Source organism: Elephantulus edwardii, unplaced genomic scaffold, assembly GCF_000299155.1.
Source record: "Elephantulus edwardii isolate Elephantulus edwardi_28Jun2011 unplaced genomic scaffold, EleEdw1.0 scaffold00156, whole genome shotgun sequence".
NCBI classification, from domain to species: domain Eukaryota; kingdom Metazoa; phylum Chordata; class Mammalia; order Macroscelidea; family Macroscelididae; genus Elephantulus; species Elephantulus edwardii.
The window spans coordinates 568,296-581,833 of NW_006399906.1; the positions used below are offsets into that span (position 1 = coordinate 568,296).

Consider the following 13,538-nt stretch of genomic DNA (forward strand, 5'->3'; position numbering starts at 1 on the left):
AGCATTTGTTAGCTGAAATACGTCAATTGGTATACCATCTATTCCGGGGGCCTTATTTTTTGCTATTTCCTTCAAAGCAGCTTGAACTTCTGCCTCCATCACCATAGGCTCTGGCTCAAAAACGCTATTTCATTAAATTCTTCTGAATATACCCTGAGAAAATGAGAAGTGAGGCAAAAACGGAAACTTGTACACCAATGTTCACAGCAGTGTTTTTCACCATTGCAGGAACATAGAAACAGCCCAGACGTCCAACCACAATTGAATGGCTTGAGAAATTATGGTACACTGGTACAATGGAATACTATGCAGCACACAGGAGCAATGATTTTATAAATTATGACCTAATTTGGGAGGGAATGGAAAGCATTATGCTGAATGATCTCAGTCCCACAAGGACACATATTGTACAAAATCATTACTGTAGAATGTGTATGAGGATCCAATGATGTGGGGAGGGTGGAAGCAGAGGGATGAGGATGTGGGGGGTGTGGGGGATTAATCATGGGGTTGCACAATTTGACTGGGTTGGGGGGCTTGGGGGAAATTGGAAGAATCTGGTCTGAAAACCAATGTACTAAAATTTTGTAAATAAATTAGTATTTTTAAAAAAGGATGCCATCTAAGAAAAAAAAGAATTCCAGATGCTTCTAAATGAGAAAAGATAAATTTTAGTTAATTAACATTTTTACATTATCACGGCAAAAATAGGGCAAAGTGTAGCTAAATAAATGGAATCTTTTGTTCACTGTTAGCTTACTTCCCAGAAATGAATGCTAATAAGAACATATTTATGATTATTTCATCAGATAACCTCAAGAAATGATGTAGGTCACTTCTATACCAAATCAATGTCCTGCTTTTTATATCTAGTGTTCTCTATAATCATGTTTGGTGTTAAATATATTAATCTGTAGTACAAAATTATGAGCCGTTCAAGTAAGAGAAAATAATGTTCCAAGACTTATCATGCATTTTGACTAATAACATATAAATGATGTAAAATAAAAAAAAAAATCCAAAATAACAAACCCAACCAAAATTCAAAACCCAACACAAAACATCATTGATTAAAACTGGCATTAAATCTAATACAAGCTGGACCAATCAATTTGTTCTTTCAAGAATCTAAAAATAGAACTCAAAGACTAATTAATCAGTACAAAGAAAGGCCTGAAAGGTTATATTGACTTAAATATCAATGAAGGGTCCTTTAGAAATGGGGCAGTAGATAGCAACCTTCAAAGAAAAATAAGAAATTCAGCAACAATGTGTCAAGAAGCAATGACGAAAGCTCAAGCGGACAAAGAAGGCTAAAAAAAGAGACGTCATCTCTGCTCTTGTCAGCTTATTGGCTCCCAGTTCTAATGGCTCCCGAGGCTGGCCGAGCTTCCTTTCTCTGAGTTCTGTAATAAATCTACTATTACTAAAGTTATCTTAGGCAGTTTCTCTTCCTTAGAATCATGTATATCCAAAGACAGAAACAGTAATCCTAACCATTTGTAATTTTAACACAAAAGATCCATTTTTGACATTACAAATCCCAAACATACTTATGTATAACTGAGTGAATAAAAGTCAGATAATGAAAAGTGAGGACAGGCTAATTTTCCCTTCTATCACTTCTATCTAATATAAGACAAGGTTACCTCTAATTGAACCATAAAATAGTTTTTCACCATATATTCTTAAGGCCTAACAGTGCATATATTTGACCGCTTTGAATTTCTTATATATACTGTCTTATAGGAACAGTCTTATATATATATGCTGTATCTTTTCAACCACTAATAATATAAAGACTACCTGCCTTCTGTGTCTTTACCCCCAAACTCTTGTTTTGTTCTATTTTAATTTTTTTCAGACGGTAGTTATTTACCTTAATGAACTTTAAATACATTCCTGAGTCAGTAATATGATCAATTTGACTATAGCAGACGGCCTCCCTTCATTTCTAGATATATACATGGGACTGTAGGGAAAGACTCCTTAAATAATATGAGTGACTGTGTTGTTGTTGTTATGTGCCATCGAGTTGCCTGGGACTCATAGCGAACCGATGTACAACTGCCCTAAACCCTGCTCAATTCTGTGCCAATTGCACTGTCTCCTACACACCCACCCCATTTCCCCAGTCACTGAACCAATCCACCTCATAGAGGGTTTTCCTCTCCTGCGCTGTCTCTCCACCCTCCCAAGCATGACATTCTTCTCCAAGGACTGGTCCCTCCTTGCAACATGTCCAAATTATGTCAGATGAAGCTTCAGAATCTTTGCCTCAAAGGAGCAGCCTGGTTTAACCTTATCCAGGATGAACCTGTTCGTTTTCTTAGCAGTCCATGGTATATTCAGTACTCTTCTTCAACAACACAGCTCAAAGGCATCAATTCTCCTATCCTCCCTAGTCATTGTCCAACTCTCTGACACATAGCAAGTGAGTGCAAAGAACCATGACCTTTATCAGGTGCATCTTAAGTCTCCAGAGTGATACCATTGCTCTTCAGTACTTTGGAGAGGTCCCTAACAGCAGACTTTCCCATGGCAATACGTCTTTTAATTTCCTGGCTACTGGTGCCAAGAGTGAGTGTGGAGCCAAGTAAACTAAAGCTGTGAACAATCTCAATCTCTTCATTATCCATCCTGATGCCGCCAATTGGTCCAGTGGTGAGAATCTTTGTGTTCTTGACATTAAGCCTCAATCCATATTGAAGGCTGCAGTCCTTGACCCTCTGCAGCAAGCACTTCAGGTCCTCCTCAGTTTCCGCAAGCAGGGTTGTATCATCTGCATAATGCAGACTGTTGACAGATCTTCCACCAATCTTGACCCACCAATCATAGAGCCCAGCCTCCCAGATAATCTGTTCTGTATACAGGTTGAAAAGGTATGGAGATAGGACACATTCCTGGCATACACCCTTCCCAATTTTGAACCATGCAGTGTAGTGTTTCCTTGCTCTATTCTGACGACTGCCTCTGGATCCAAGTATTCTTGAACTATTTTTTTTTTTGTATAATGATCATAACAGAGATGTAAACACCAAACTACACTATGAATAATGGTTGAAGTAGAAAAAAACCCCATATTTTTTGACCCTTTAAAGTTATCAATTATTTTTCTCTATACTGTAGCAAAAGCTAAAAATGAAAGATACAGCTTAATGTACTTAAAAAGGGTCAAATGATAATCAAATGTTGGACAAGAAAATCACTCATAAGTGCTTAGCCAACCAACTGGGATTATCACTTCTCTACTCAAAGCCTTATTTTTAATTAATAGTTAACACAGAAGAAGGTATCTAAACAATAGTGCCTACAAAATGAAAAAGTTTTCAAGCTCTAACTAAAAGGAGATACAATTAAAAAATCTAAAGTGCTTCAGCAACTATTCAACAACTATAAAAATAACTTGCTACATCTTTCTAAAGTTCAATTTCATAGGCTTCAGCACCCTCTTCTGTTTTCACTCATGAGCACAGAGTCTAGATGTCAAGTAGAAGCCGAACTGTCATACCAGAAAGCATCTGGTCTTCTGAGTCTCCTAACTGGTAAAAAGATGCATTTTGTGTAAAAAAGCCACAGTGAAATTCAGTGTGTAGGTTCTACAGAGTGCTACATTCAATTTTGGGCCCACTACTTTCTTTTAATGTGATTTTAGAAATAAACAAAACTTCGATAAGCTTGAGTTTCCTCTTGTGTAAAATGAGTCAAACACTGAAAATTTATTGATCATATTTAAGGGCCAAGTATTCTTCTAAGCTTTCTGAACTGAGCAGTAAACAACACAGGTAAAAATCACTGGCAGCATGAAGCTTGTATCTGTAACATTTTCAGTAAAGCACTCAGCACAGTACCTGAGATGTTAGCTTTTTTTTGAATGTTAATATATTGATGATGCAGAATAAAATGCTGGCATTGGAAAGACTGGGAATGTATCAAAATGGAGTTAGCATATCAAGGACTTAGCAACCCTATCATCAACTGTCTCATGACTTTAATGGTTTTGGGCTTCAGTTGGTTAATCTGCAACGTAATCTTACGGTTCTTTTCTGTGAGTATATGCCAAAGAGAGACAGAAATGATGAAACTTTAAAAAATGAAAAAAAAAATCACTTTGCTGATCTTTAGTTTACCATTTAAATGAAATAAAGATGTATTAATTTCAAGAGTATACACATACACACATTCAAAGCTAAGGATAAGTTCAGATAAGAGGCAATCAATTCCAATTATAAATGAGAAAAATTGCAAAAAATGTATATGAGAAATAGAATACCAGCTCTTTAGTTTCAGAAAGCAGTCCGTAAAAGTCCATTAAAATGCAACAACAGACTAGGGACAAACATTTGGCAATATTGTCTCAGACAAGGGCCTCATAACAAAAGTTTACAGAAAACTCCTGGGCCTCCAGTAGAAAAAGATTGATAAGCCAATTACAAAATGGGCAAAACACATGGGAAGACTTTTCACAAAGGAAGACATTCAGGTGGCCAGTAAACACATGAAAAAATGCTCCAAATCACTGGCCATAGAGAGATGCAAATCAAACCCGCAATGAGATACCATCTCTCCCCAGTAGCAGTGGCAAAGTTTAGCAGGGTAGCAAGCTACAAATGTTAGAGATGATGTGGAGAGGTGGGAACTCATATTGCTGGTGGGATCCTAAAATGGTACAATCATTCTGGAAGGCAGTTTGTCATTTCCTCAAAAAGTTGAACATAGAAACTCCATATGACCCTGCTATTCCATTACTAGGAATACAGTCCAAGATAATTAGAAAGGAAACCCAAATGGGTATCAGTACACCAATGTTCACAGTAGTGTTATTCACCACTGCAAGATCATAGAAAGAGCCCAAATATACAACAACTACTGAATGGACTGAGAAACTGTGGTACATTCACACAATAGAATACTATGCAGCACTCAGGAGTATCAATTTTGAAAAATACTACATAACTTGGGAGACTGGAGAGCATTATGCTGAGTGAACTAACTCAGTCTCATAAGGACAAAGACAATTATTGCAAAAATAGGACAACTAGTAAAACATGAATGCGGACCCAAGGGAGTATAGAGGTAGGAGTGGAAAGGTGAAGATGGGTAGGGGTGATACCACAGGGTTACACAGTTTGGTGAGTGGAAGGAGTGGGTGAAGGAAACGGGAGGGATCCAGTGGGGAGCTGAAAATATTTGGTAATGATGAGCAAGATCCAATGGTAATTGATTTTATAAAACATAATGCATGGAAATGATTGTATGAAACACAAAATCAATGAAGAATAGTGTGAAATACAGTGTGTATATAAGCTTTGTGGGCAAACCAATACAAAGTAAAATTTAAAAAAAAGAGCAGAAAAAAGTAAGAATAAAATAGAAGCAGTACTTTAAATTTTTAATAAAAAGTACACATACCTAAGACTTATCAGAAGTCACTGGTTAAGGCAGTTTCCAGAATGTATTTAAATAAAATCTAATATTGTTCAATTCTAGGCAATCCTAGATTTACTCAATTAGCTTTTCCTAATGAAATTTGAAAAGAAAATTGTTCTTACTGATACATTTTCCCAAGTTTTATAAGTTTTTTTATCAAATTACATTTCTTTCTCAGTTAAAAACCTTAACATTTTCTTAATGAAATCTGATGTATAGCTAGATAGTCCCCTTGGTCTAGCCAAATTTAAGTCTATACATGAATTATGCTAAGATTGACTCTATTTTTCTGACTCAGTCCAATTTACTTTGACTTCTCATTCGGTGGTAACACTGAATTCTTAGCAGATTTATAATTAGCTTTCTCATTCAGAGCTTACAACTTTGCTTTCAACTTTCCTTCAACTGAAGTATTTTTTCCCCTGGAAATTCACAAAATACACCAGCCAATCTCACTGAAATAATACCCTCTCATGAATAATATCCCAAATTACTTCTACTACTCATATTGAGAAGACATACAAGCTACTCGTAATTAATGATTATCTTGTTAGATGTTGTTGCATTGACTCCAAGTCATAGCAACTCTATATACAACAGAATACAAACTTTGCTGTCCTAAATCCATAGAGTTTTCGTGGACCCATTATTTCAGAAATGGACAGCCAGTCTTGTTTCCTAATTTGTCTTAGTTTGAAAGCTTTGCTGAAGCCCAAACACAATGCAGGATTACTTTTAGAATATGAAATGTTGGTTGCATAGCTTCTAGCATTGCACTACACACAGGCACCACAGTACACCAAACCGACTGACAAAAAAAGTTGTATCTCTACAAGTTCAAATCTGCTAGCTGTTCCAAGAGAGAGAATATGAGTAATATTCTCCCATTAAGATTAAGAGCCATGGAAACTTGACGGTGGGTCACTGTGAGCTGGATCCATTTGACAGTGGTGAGTTGAGAATGAAAGGTTTCAAAGACCAGGCTATATGCAAAAATTGGCATTATGCAAAAATAGAGGATGATCATTTCAGATTACACAATACAGTATGACTGCATAATTATAGAACTGCAAGATTCCATCTTTACATAGCCACTGAGAAATTTAGTGCAGCCAAGCTGACACAACCTTAAGGATCAAAGCCAGCAATACTCTCATCTTGAATCGTAATGTTTGTTGCTGTTAGGCATACATTCTTACTGTGAAAAAAAAAGATGGTTAGTAGTTATTTTGCTATTGTTATAAATGCAAAATCCTAGATAATGAAAAACATTCATGCGTTTCTCTTTCTACCAAATTAACTCTATAAGGTCCTGACCTTTTATCAAATACTCCCTGATTCACTCTCTATAGGTCCATAGAATTTTTATTATACATCTGTTATGAGACCTAGAATATCATATGTCTGTTCTTTTTAACTGTTCATCTATGGTATTTTTTAAAGTTTGGTTGTTTTTTTTAAAATAAACCAACCTGACTCATTCAAATGCTACCTGTAACTAGTTGGTTGACATGTTGACATTCATGGAAAATATTCTTTTAAATTAAGTTATAAATACTGAAGGATTCAACTCTCCACATTGGTGAAGTAAAAAAAATATCGGAAAAATATCTACTATATTAAAAAAGAAATGTGTCACTGTATACTTTAACCTGCAGAGCTATTAGCTTAGTCTATACAAAAAAACACTCTTGAAGTAAGATCTACCAAAAATAAAGAGAACATATAAGATTTAAAATGAGAAAACACCTCTCCTATAATCCATCTCACTGTTCTAAAATGAACTTCCCTGTATTGAAAATAATATAGAACGCTGTAAAATTAAGAAATGTTTCTAAAATTCCCCAAATAATGCAGTCTTTAACTCAAAGATACAAAAATAAAGCATTTATCTGCCTTTCACTTTCCAAGGACACCAAAGAACAGTACACACAAAGAACATTTAGAAACAAGCTCAAAATAAAACAAATCTTGTGAAAAGTTCATCAGCTATTAAATCATAAAAGCCAAAATCATTCTAATGTAGCACAATAAAAACCTTCAATCCATTTACCTCAACATTAGTCTAATACTCTTAGAATGACATTTAACAATCTATTAACATAGCAATGTTAGTAAACACATCCCCAAAGTTTATCAGTGTGTTTCAAAAATTCACAGAAAGTAAAAATAACAAAGAAAATTTCACATTGGCTTATAGAATAAATAGGAAGAAAATGGAATTGATCAAAACCAAACAAAAATATAAAACTGCCATAAAGCTCAAGTTATGAGCAGGAATAGCTTCAATTAGAAAAAGTGTATCAAGAGACCTCCAGCAAAAGCAGTCTGTTTGTTTACATATTACTTGTTTCCAATTTACAGCTGTCATATTTGCTTTTCCTTGATGAAACACTGCTCAGCTTATTCTTCTAGTATTCATAATAATAAAACAAAAGTGAAGGGAAAAATGTCCTCCAAAAGTGAAGATAAATATTTTGGGAAAAGATGATTAGAAAAATTTTCTTGTATTGACTTCCAATGACCTTTAATCAATGCAGTTGGGATAAAATTTATAAGTTCATATAAAACTTACAGCATATTTAAAATTTAAACTTTGATTTATAGAAACCGATTTTACTATTCATAGAAAGATTATTTTAATAATATATTTGGGTGTCAAGAACATATTTTACTGCCTTTTCCTGTATTTTAAAACATGTCTTAAAGTATTTTATTTTTTTAAATACATTAATAGAATTCTCTGTAATGAGGGGGGAAAACCCCTTTTCAGTATAGTAAAGACTATAATTTTTTGTTTTTATATTTATTAGGAGAAAAACATATAATATGCCTAGATTGATTCTTTAACTACAAAGCAACAAAAATGCCATCACAGCGAGTATCACTACCTCAGAACCATGAAAATAGTTCCACAGGCTACGCCATAGGAACAAAGTTGGTAGGAGAATTGAGTATAACAAAAAAAATTCACCACAAATGATTTATGTTATTGCAGGTTTGGTTTCAGATCATGAAATAAAATAAATACTAATAAAGTAAGCCATACAAAATTTTTAGTTTCCCAGAGTATATGAAAGCTATGTTTACAATACACTGTAACTTTTACAGTGTGTAATAGCATTATGAAAATGTTTTAAATATTTTGAGACTACCAAAATGTGACACAGACATGAATGAAGTACATGCTGTAGAAAAATGGTATTACTTAGACCCACCAGATGCAGAAATGTAAAAATTCATTAATCTGTAAAAGACATTAACATCTGTAATACACAGTAATGTGAAATACAATAAAATGAGGTATTGCTGAGGTGCTAATATGAATGTATATTTATCCAAGTAACATTTGCAAAATATAAAACATGTACAAAAGACTCCTAGCTGGTGGTACCATAAAATTCATCCAGTAATCCTGATTAGCACAGAAAATAACATTTTCTCCATGTCTTTTGCCCATTTTGTAATTGTGTTATCAGTCTTTTTCTTGTGGAGGCCCTGTAGGATTCTGTACATTTTCTTTTATAACCCAATTGTGTAGAGAGTTATATGGGTGGTTTTGTAAGCTTACCCTCTTGTGGTTAATTTCTAGTTTTATGTCATTGCGATCTGACAAGACACTTTGTATAATTTCAGTGTTTTTGAATTTGCTGAGGCTTGCTTTGTGTCCTAATATGTGACTGATTCTGGAGAATGTGCCATGTGCACTTGAGAAGAAAGTGAATTGAGATTTAGTTGGGTGTAGTACCCTGAATATATCCACAAGGTCAAGTTGGCTTATTGTATAATTTAGCTCTTCTGCATCTTTGTTAAGTTTCTTTTGAGTTGACCTATCTTTTGGTGATAGTAGGTGTGTTAAAGTCTCCTACCACTATTGTGGAAGATACTCGGATGGCCAACAGACACATGAAGAAATGATCGAAATCACTAGCAATAAGAGAGATGCAAATGAAAACCACTATGAGATACCATTTCACCCAAGCAGCAGTGGCAAAGTTTAATAAGGCAGCAAGTAATAAATGGTTGGAGAGACAGGAACTCTTATACACCGTGGATGTGACCGTAAAATGGTACAACCAAGCTGGAAAGCACTTTGGCATTTCCTCAGAAGTCTGAACACAGAAATTCCGTATGACACATCTATTCCACTATTTGGAATATACTCTGAGAAAATGAGAACTGAGGCACAAATGAATAAATGTACACCATTGTTCACAGTAGCATAAATTTACCATTGTAAGAAAATGGAAACAGTTCAAATGTCCAACCACAATCAAATAGATTGTAAAATTATGGCATATTCACACAACGGAATACCACATAGCACACAGGAGTAATGATTTTGCAAATCATGACCTAACTTGGGAAGGACCACAGAGCATTATAATAAGTGAACTAACTCAGCCCCATAAGGACAAATACTGTATAAGACCATTATTGTAGAATAAGTATGAGGATCCAAGGGGAGGAGAGTGGGAACAGAGTGATGAGGATGGATGGGGAAGAGGGGTCAACCATAGGGTCATACAATTTGATGGGTGGAAGGTGGGGAGGGTAAAGGAAATGGAAAGATTAGCTGTGAAAAACACTGTATATGAACTCTGAAAGTACTATGCAGCACTGAGAAACAAGGAACTCTTGAAATATACAAAATGGGTGACCATAGAGGACATTATGCTTAATGTGATATCTCAGTCACAAAAGGACAAATATTGCATAATGCAGTTATAAAAGGACAAATACTGCATAATGGTATGAAACAGGACTGACATGAGGTTTGGGGGAAACTATGAAAAGAAGGGATAAATTATGAACACTGCATTGAAACAGATGAGAAATGGAACTGTTAAAAGGAATATGTGATTAGGTATTATTTGCATGAAAATAGTCCAGAATAAGATGCATAGAAAAGTGGACTGGGGCAGGGGGATTGTACAACAATGAAATATTTTTTTTCAAAGAGAAAAGCGAACTAAGGTGGACAGGCAGGAAAATGTGCAACAATGAATGAATGGAAATCCAAGTTCTCTATAAACTTTCATCAAAATCACAATTTAGAAAAGAAAGAAAGAAAGAAGGAAGGAAAGGAAGGAAGGAAGGAAGGAAGAAAGGAAGGAAGGAAGGAAGGAAGGAAGGAAAGAAGGAAAGAAAGAAAACCACAAAGAAGTACAAAATAAAATTTTATTAAAAAAAGACCAGATAGCAGAATGTAGGAGAAGTGACCGTAGCAAAATATGTTATAATTGCTACATCTTGACAAGTAAGGGGAGAAAAAAATAAAAGTATTATATAACGTGACTTAAAAATATGTGTTTCATGATGAGCCTGATAAATTTATGACCACTGTGTTAACACTTGTCAGAATCCTGGCAAACATGGCTAATCGATTGTTGTACTCTCTCAACAAAGAATTCTCTCAGCTGGGAACCCTCGATACGTCACACAGTGAGCCAGTACCCAACACTGGATGCTGGCACTAAAGCTGAAAAGCTTGTTAAATTTGCTTTTAGTGACATTATTTATGAGTTCTTTCCATAGGGAAACCGTCTCAGGAGGCACACTGCTAGGATACATGGTTAAATAGTGGCTGACTTACCGAAGTTTGTGTATGAATGAACACTCTTCAAAGAGAAATCAAGAAAATAACATTATGATTTCATGAATAGAATAAATTTTTGAAAGTTAAATAACAGTCATCTACATATCAATTTCCAAGGCGAAGATTTTGCTTATTGTTAGGTGCCAATGAGTCAACTCCTACTCACAGTGCCCCACTGAATAATAATCATCTTGCCCTATCCTGTGCCACCTTCACACTCTCCACACAATCTTCAAGCCCACTGTGATGATACATTAAAAAAATAATAGTCCTCCATTTACAAAGAAAGCAATCCCTACAAGAGTAGCAAGAATTTGAAACAATAGTTCTCCAGCTGTAAAATACCAGAAATTAAAGTTTTCACTAACTACCATATAGTTTTAAAATGCACATTTATTATAATTTAAATCAGAAATGGATAAATAGCTTGAAAAACAAATGAGGCAAAGCAGAAAATTTGATGGAGAAGTTGAAACCCAGAGTAGCAACAATACCTGAGCAATAAAAAGGATAGAATTTCATTAAAACTCTTTAAGATTATTTTTAATAAAAATAATTAAAAATAATGTAAGTCCCATTTAAAAAACAAATGCTTTTAAGTCCTAAGAAAAATCTACTATATGGTTCGATTTATATTTACAGAAAGTAAACAGAAATATGACAATGGCATATGAATGATCATGAACACTAAGTAAAATTTTTCTTTTAAGAAATTAAGCCAAATTTATCCATTCAGATCAAATAAATGTGTATTTTGGGTGAAGATAACTTTATTCTGCTGTAACTGCACATTATAGAACTTCCCTAGAATATTAAGTTAAAGGCTGTATAAAGTGACATAGAAAAAAAGGTATATTTTTAATAATTAATCCAGCTAGAATAAAGTCTACCACAGTTTAATCTGAGTAAGCATTAAGTAGGTGTTCTGTTTTTTTGTAGTGAATAAATACTGTATCTATTCTCTACTTCCTCCTCCTCCCATTTTGCTTATATATACACTTTGTCATTTTTAGGATCTAAAATAAATTCTTAAGGTGTATTGACACTGAAAATAAGGAACAGTTTTAGCTACAAGTAACTACAGTCACTATCTATATATACTACTAAGAACAGATGACTAAGTAATTAGAGAAAGTTTTTTAAAGTCCCTTTGAAATAAGTAATATGCTAACAACTTTCATCTTTGGACAAATTCACTGTCACAAATTGTTTTATTATTATGCATTTTCACAGCTTTATATGTGATTTCCTTGGAAAATGAGAAAAGGTAACATATCCGACAATCTTATTTGGTTATAATGCTAAGATGTTTGTTGGCTGGTTACACTGTTAAACTGTATACATTCAATGTTATTATTATGATTGTAATAAAACAAATTCTAATTAGCAAGCATGTCACTGTCTTATTAGGAATATTTATCTCAAGGAAGATATGAGAGATAAATATATTTCTGCCAACTATGAATGTAACTACCAGAATGCATTCTCATGAGGTATGAAAACCAGTAAGAGTCTACCTAACTTGCTTAGTATTCTACTAATAAAACTGTAAAATATTTTAAAAGGTTCTCCTTACCTGTGTATACAGTTTTTACTCTCAAGATATGCCATTCCAGAAGCAGCATCTAATGAAAATTTCACTAACTGTTTGATTTTCAGCTCATCCTTCTTCTTTCTCAGGTAAGAGAGGAAATCACCTCCTAGAAGAATTAACAGATGAACAATGAGACAAAATTATGATAAAAGTCATATATAACATCAGGTATCAGACAGACAAAAAACAACAAAAAAACAAACCCAACCCAACCCAACCCATTACACATTTGGCAATGTTTGGCCCAATTTGTTTGAGGCGAAGATAAAAGAAAATATGAAAGCAACAATCTTATTAAAAAGCAGGTATTAACAACTTTCCTAGATACAGCTTTAGGACTTTAAGTACTTCAAAGTATACATTGCTCATGCTGTAATAATACTTTTTTCCCCGTCAGAAGTTTTTAATTTCCACCGAGTTCTTGGCTATAATTTTTTAAGTAACTTAATTTTCTCTTATACAAAAGAATAAAAATATTGTGGATAGTTATTACAGATAGTAATTGCTTTAAAATTATTGTCTACAACATCATCACTAATTGTTAGGACCATGTAGGGTGGAGGGAGTTATCATTTTGGTAAGATTTATTTGTTGACAGAGTGCATTTTAACTCTCAGAATCAAATGGACCCTAGTGATGTTTTAGAAAATCACCTGAACTAGCATGAGCTAAGATGAGTCACATAATAATTTCAAATTTTAAGTATTCACATTAATAAAGGAAACCAGTGAAATGAATAATACATTTAATACAATATGTTAAAATATTATATCAACATGTATGTTGTTATTGTTGTTATGTGCTATCGAGTTGTTTGCGACTCATAGCAGAGCTCTAAACACTGTTCTATCCTGTGCCAACCTAGCTATCTCAGACACACTTATTCCCACCACTCCAGTCACAGAATCGATCCAT

At 34.2% G+C, this 13,538-nt stretch overlaps 1 protein-coding gene across 1 annotated transcript in view; it reads right to left on the reverse strand.

The window, feature by feature from the left end:
- LOC102866788 (tyrosine-protein kinase Fer-like) overlaps window positions 1–13,538 on the reverse strand; it is a 575,672-nt gene that overhangs the window by 115,152 nt on the left and 446,982 nt on the right. Inside the window, exon 15 of the mRNA XM_006895050.1 lies at window positions 12,606–12,729. Within this exon, the coding sequence (XP_006895112.1) occupies window positions 12,606–12,729 (124 nt within the window). The remainder of the gene's footprint in view (window positions 1–12,605; window positions 12,730–13,538) is intronic.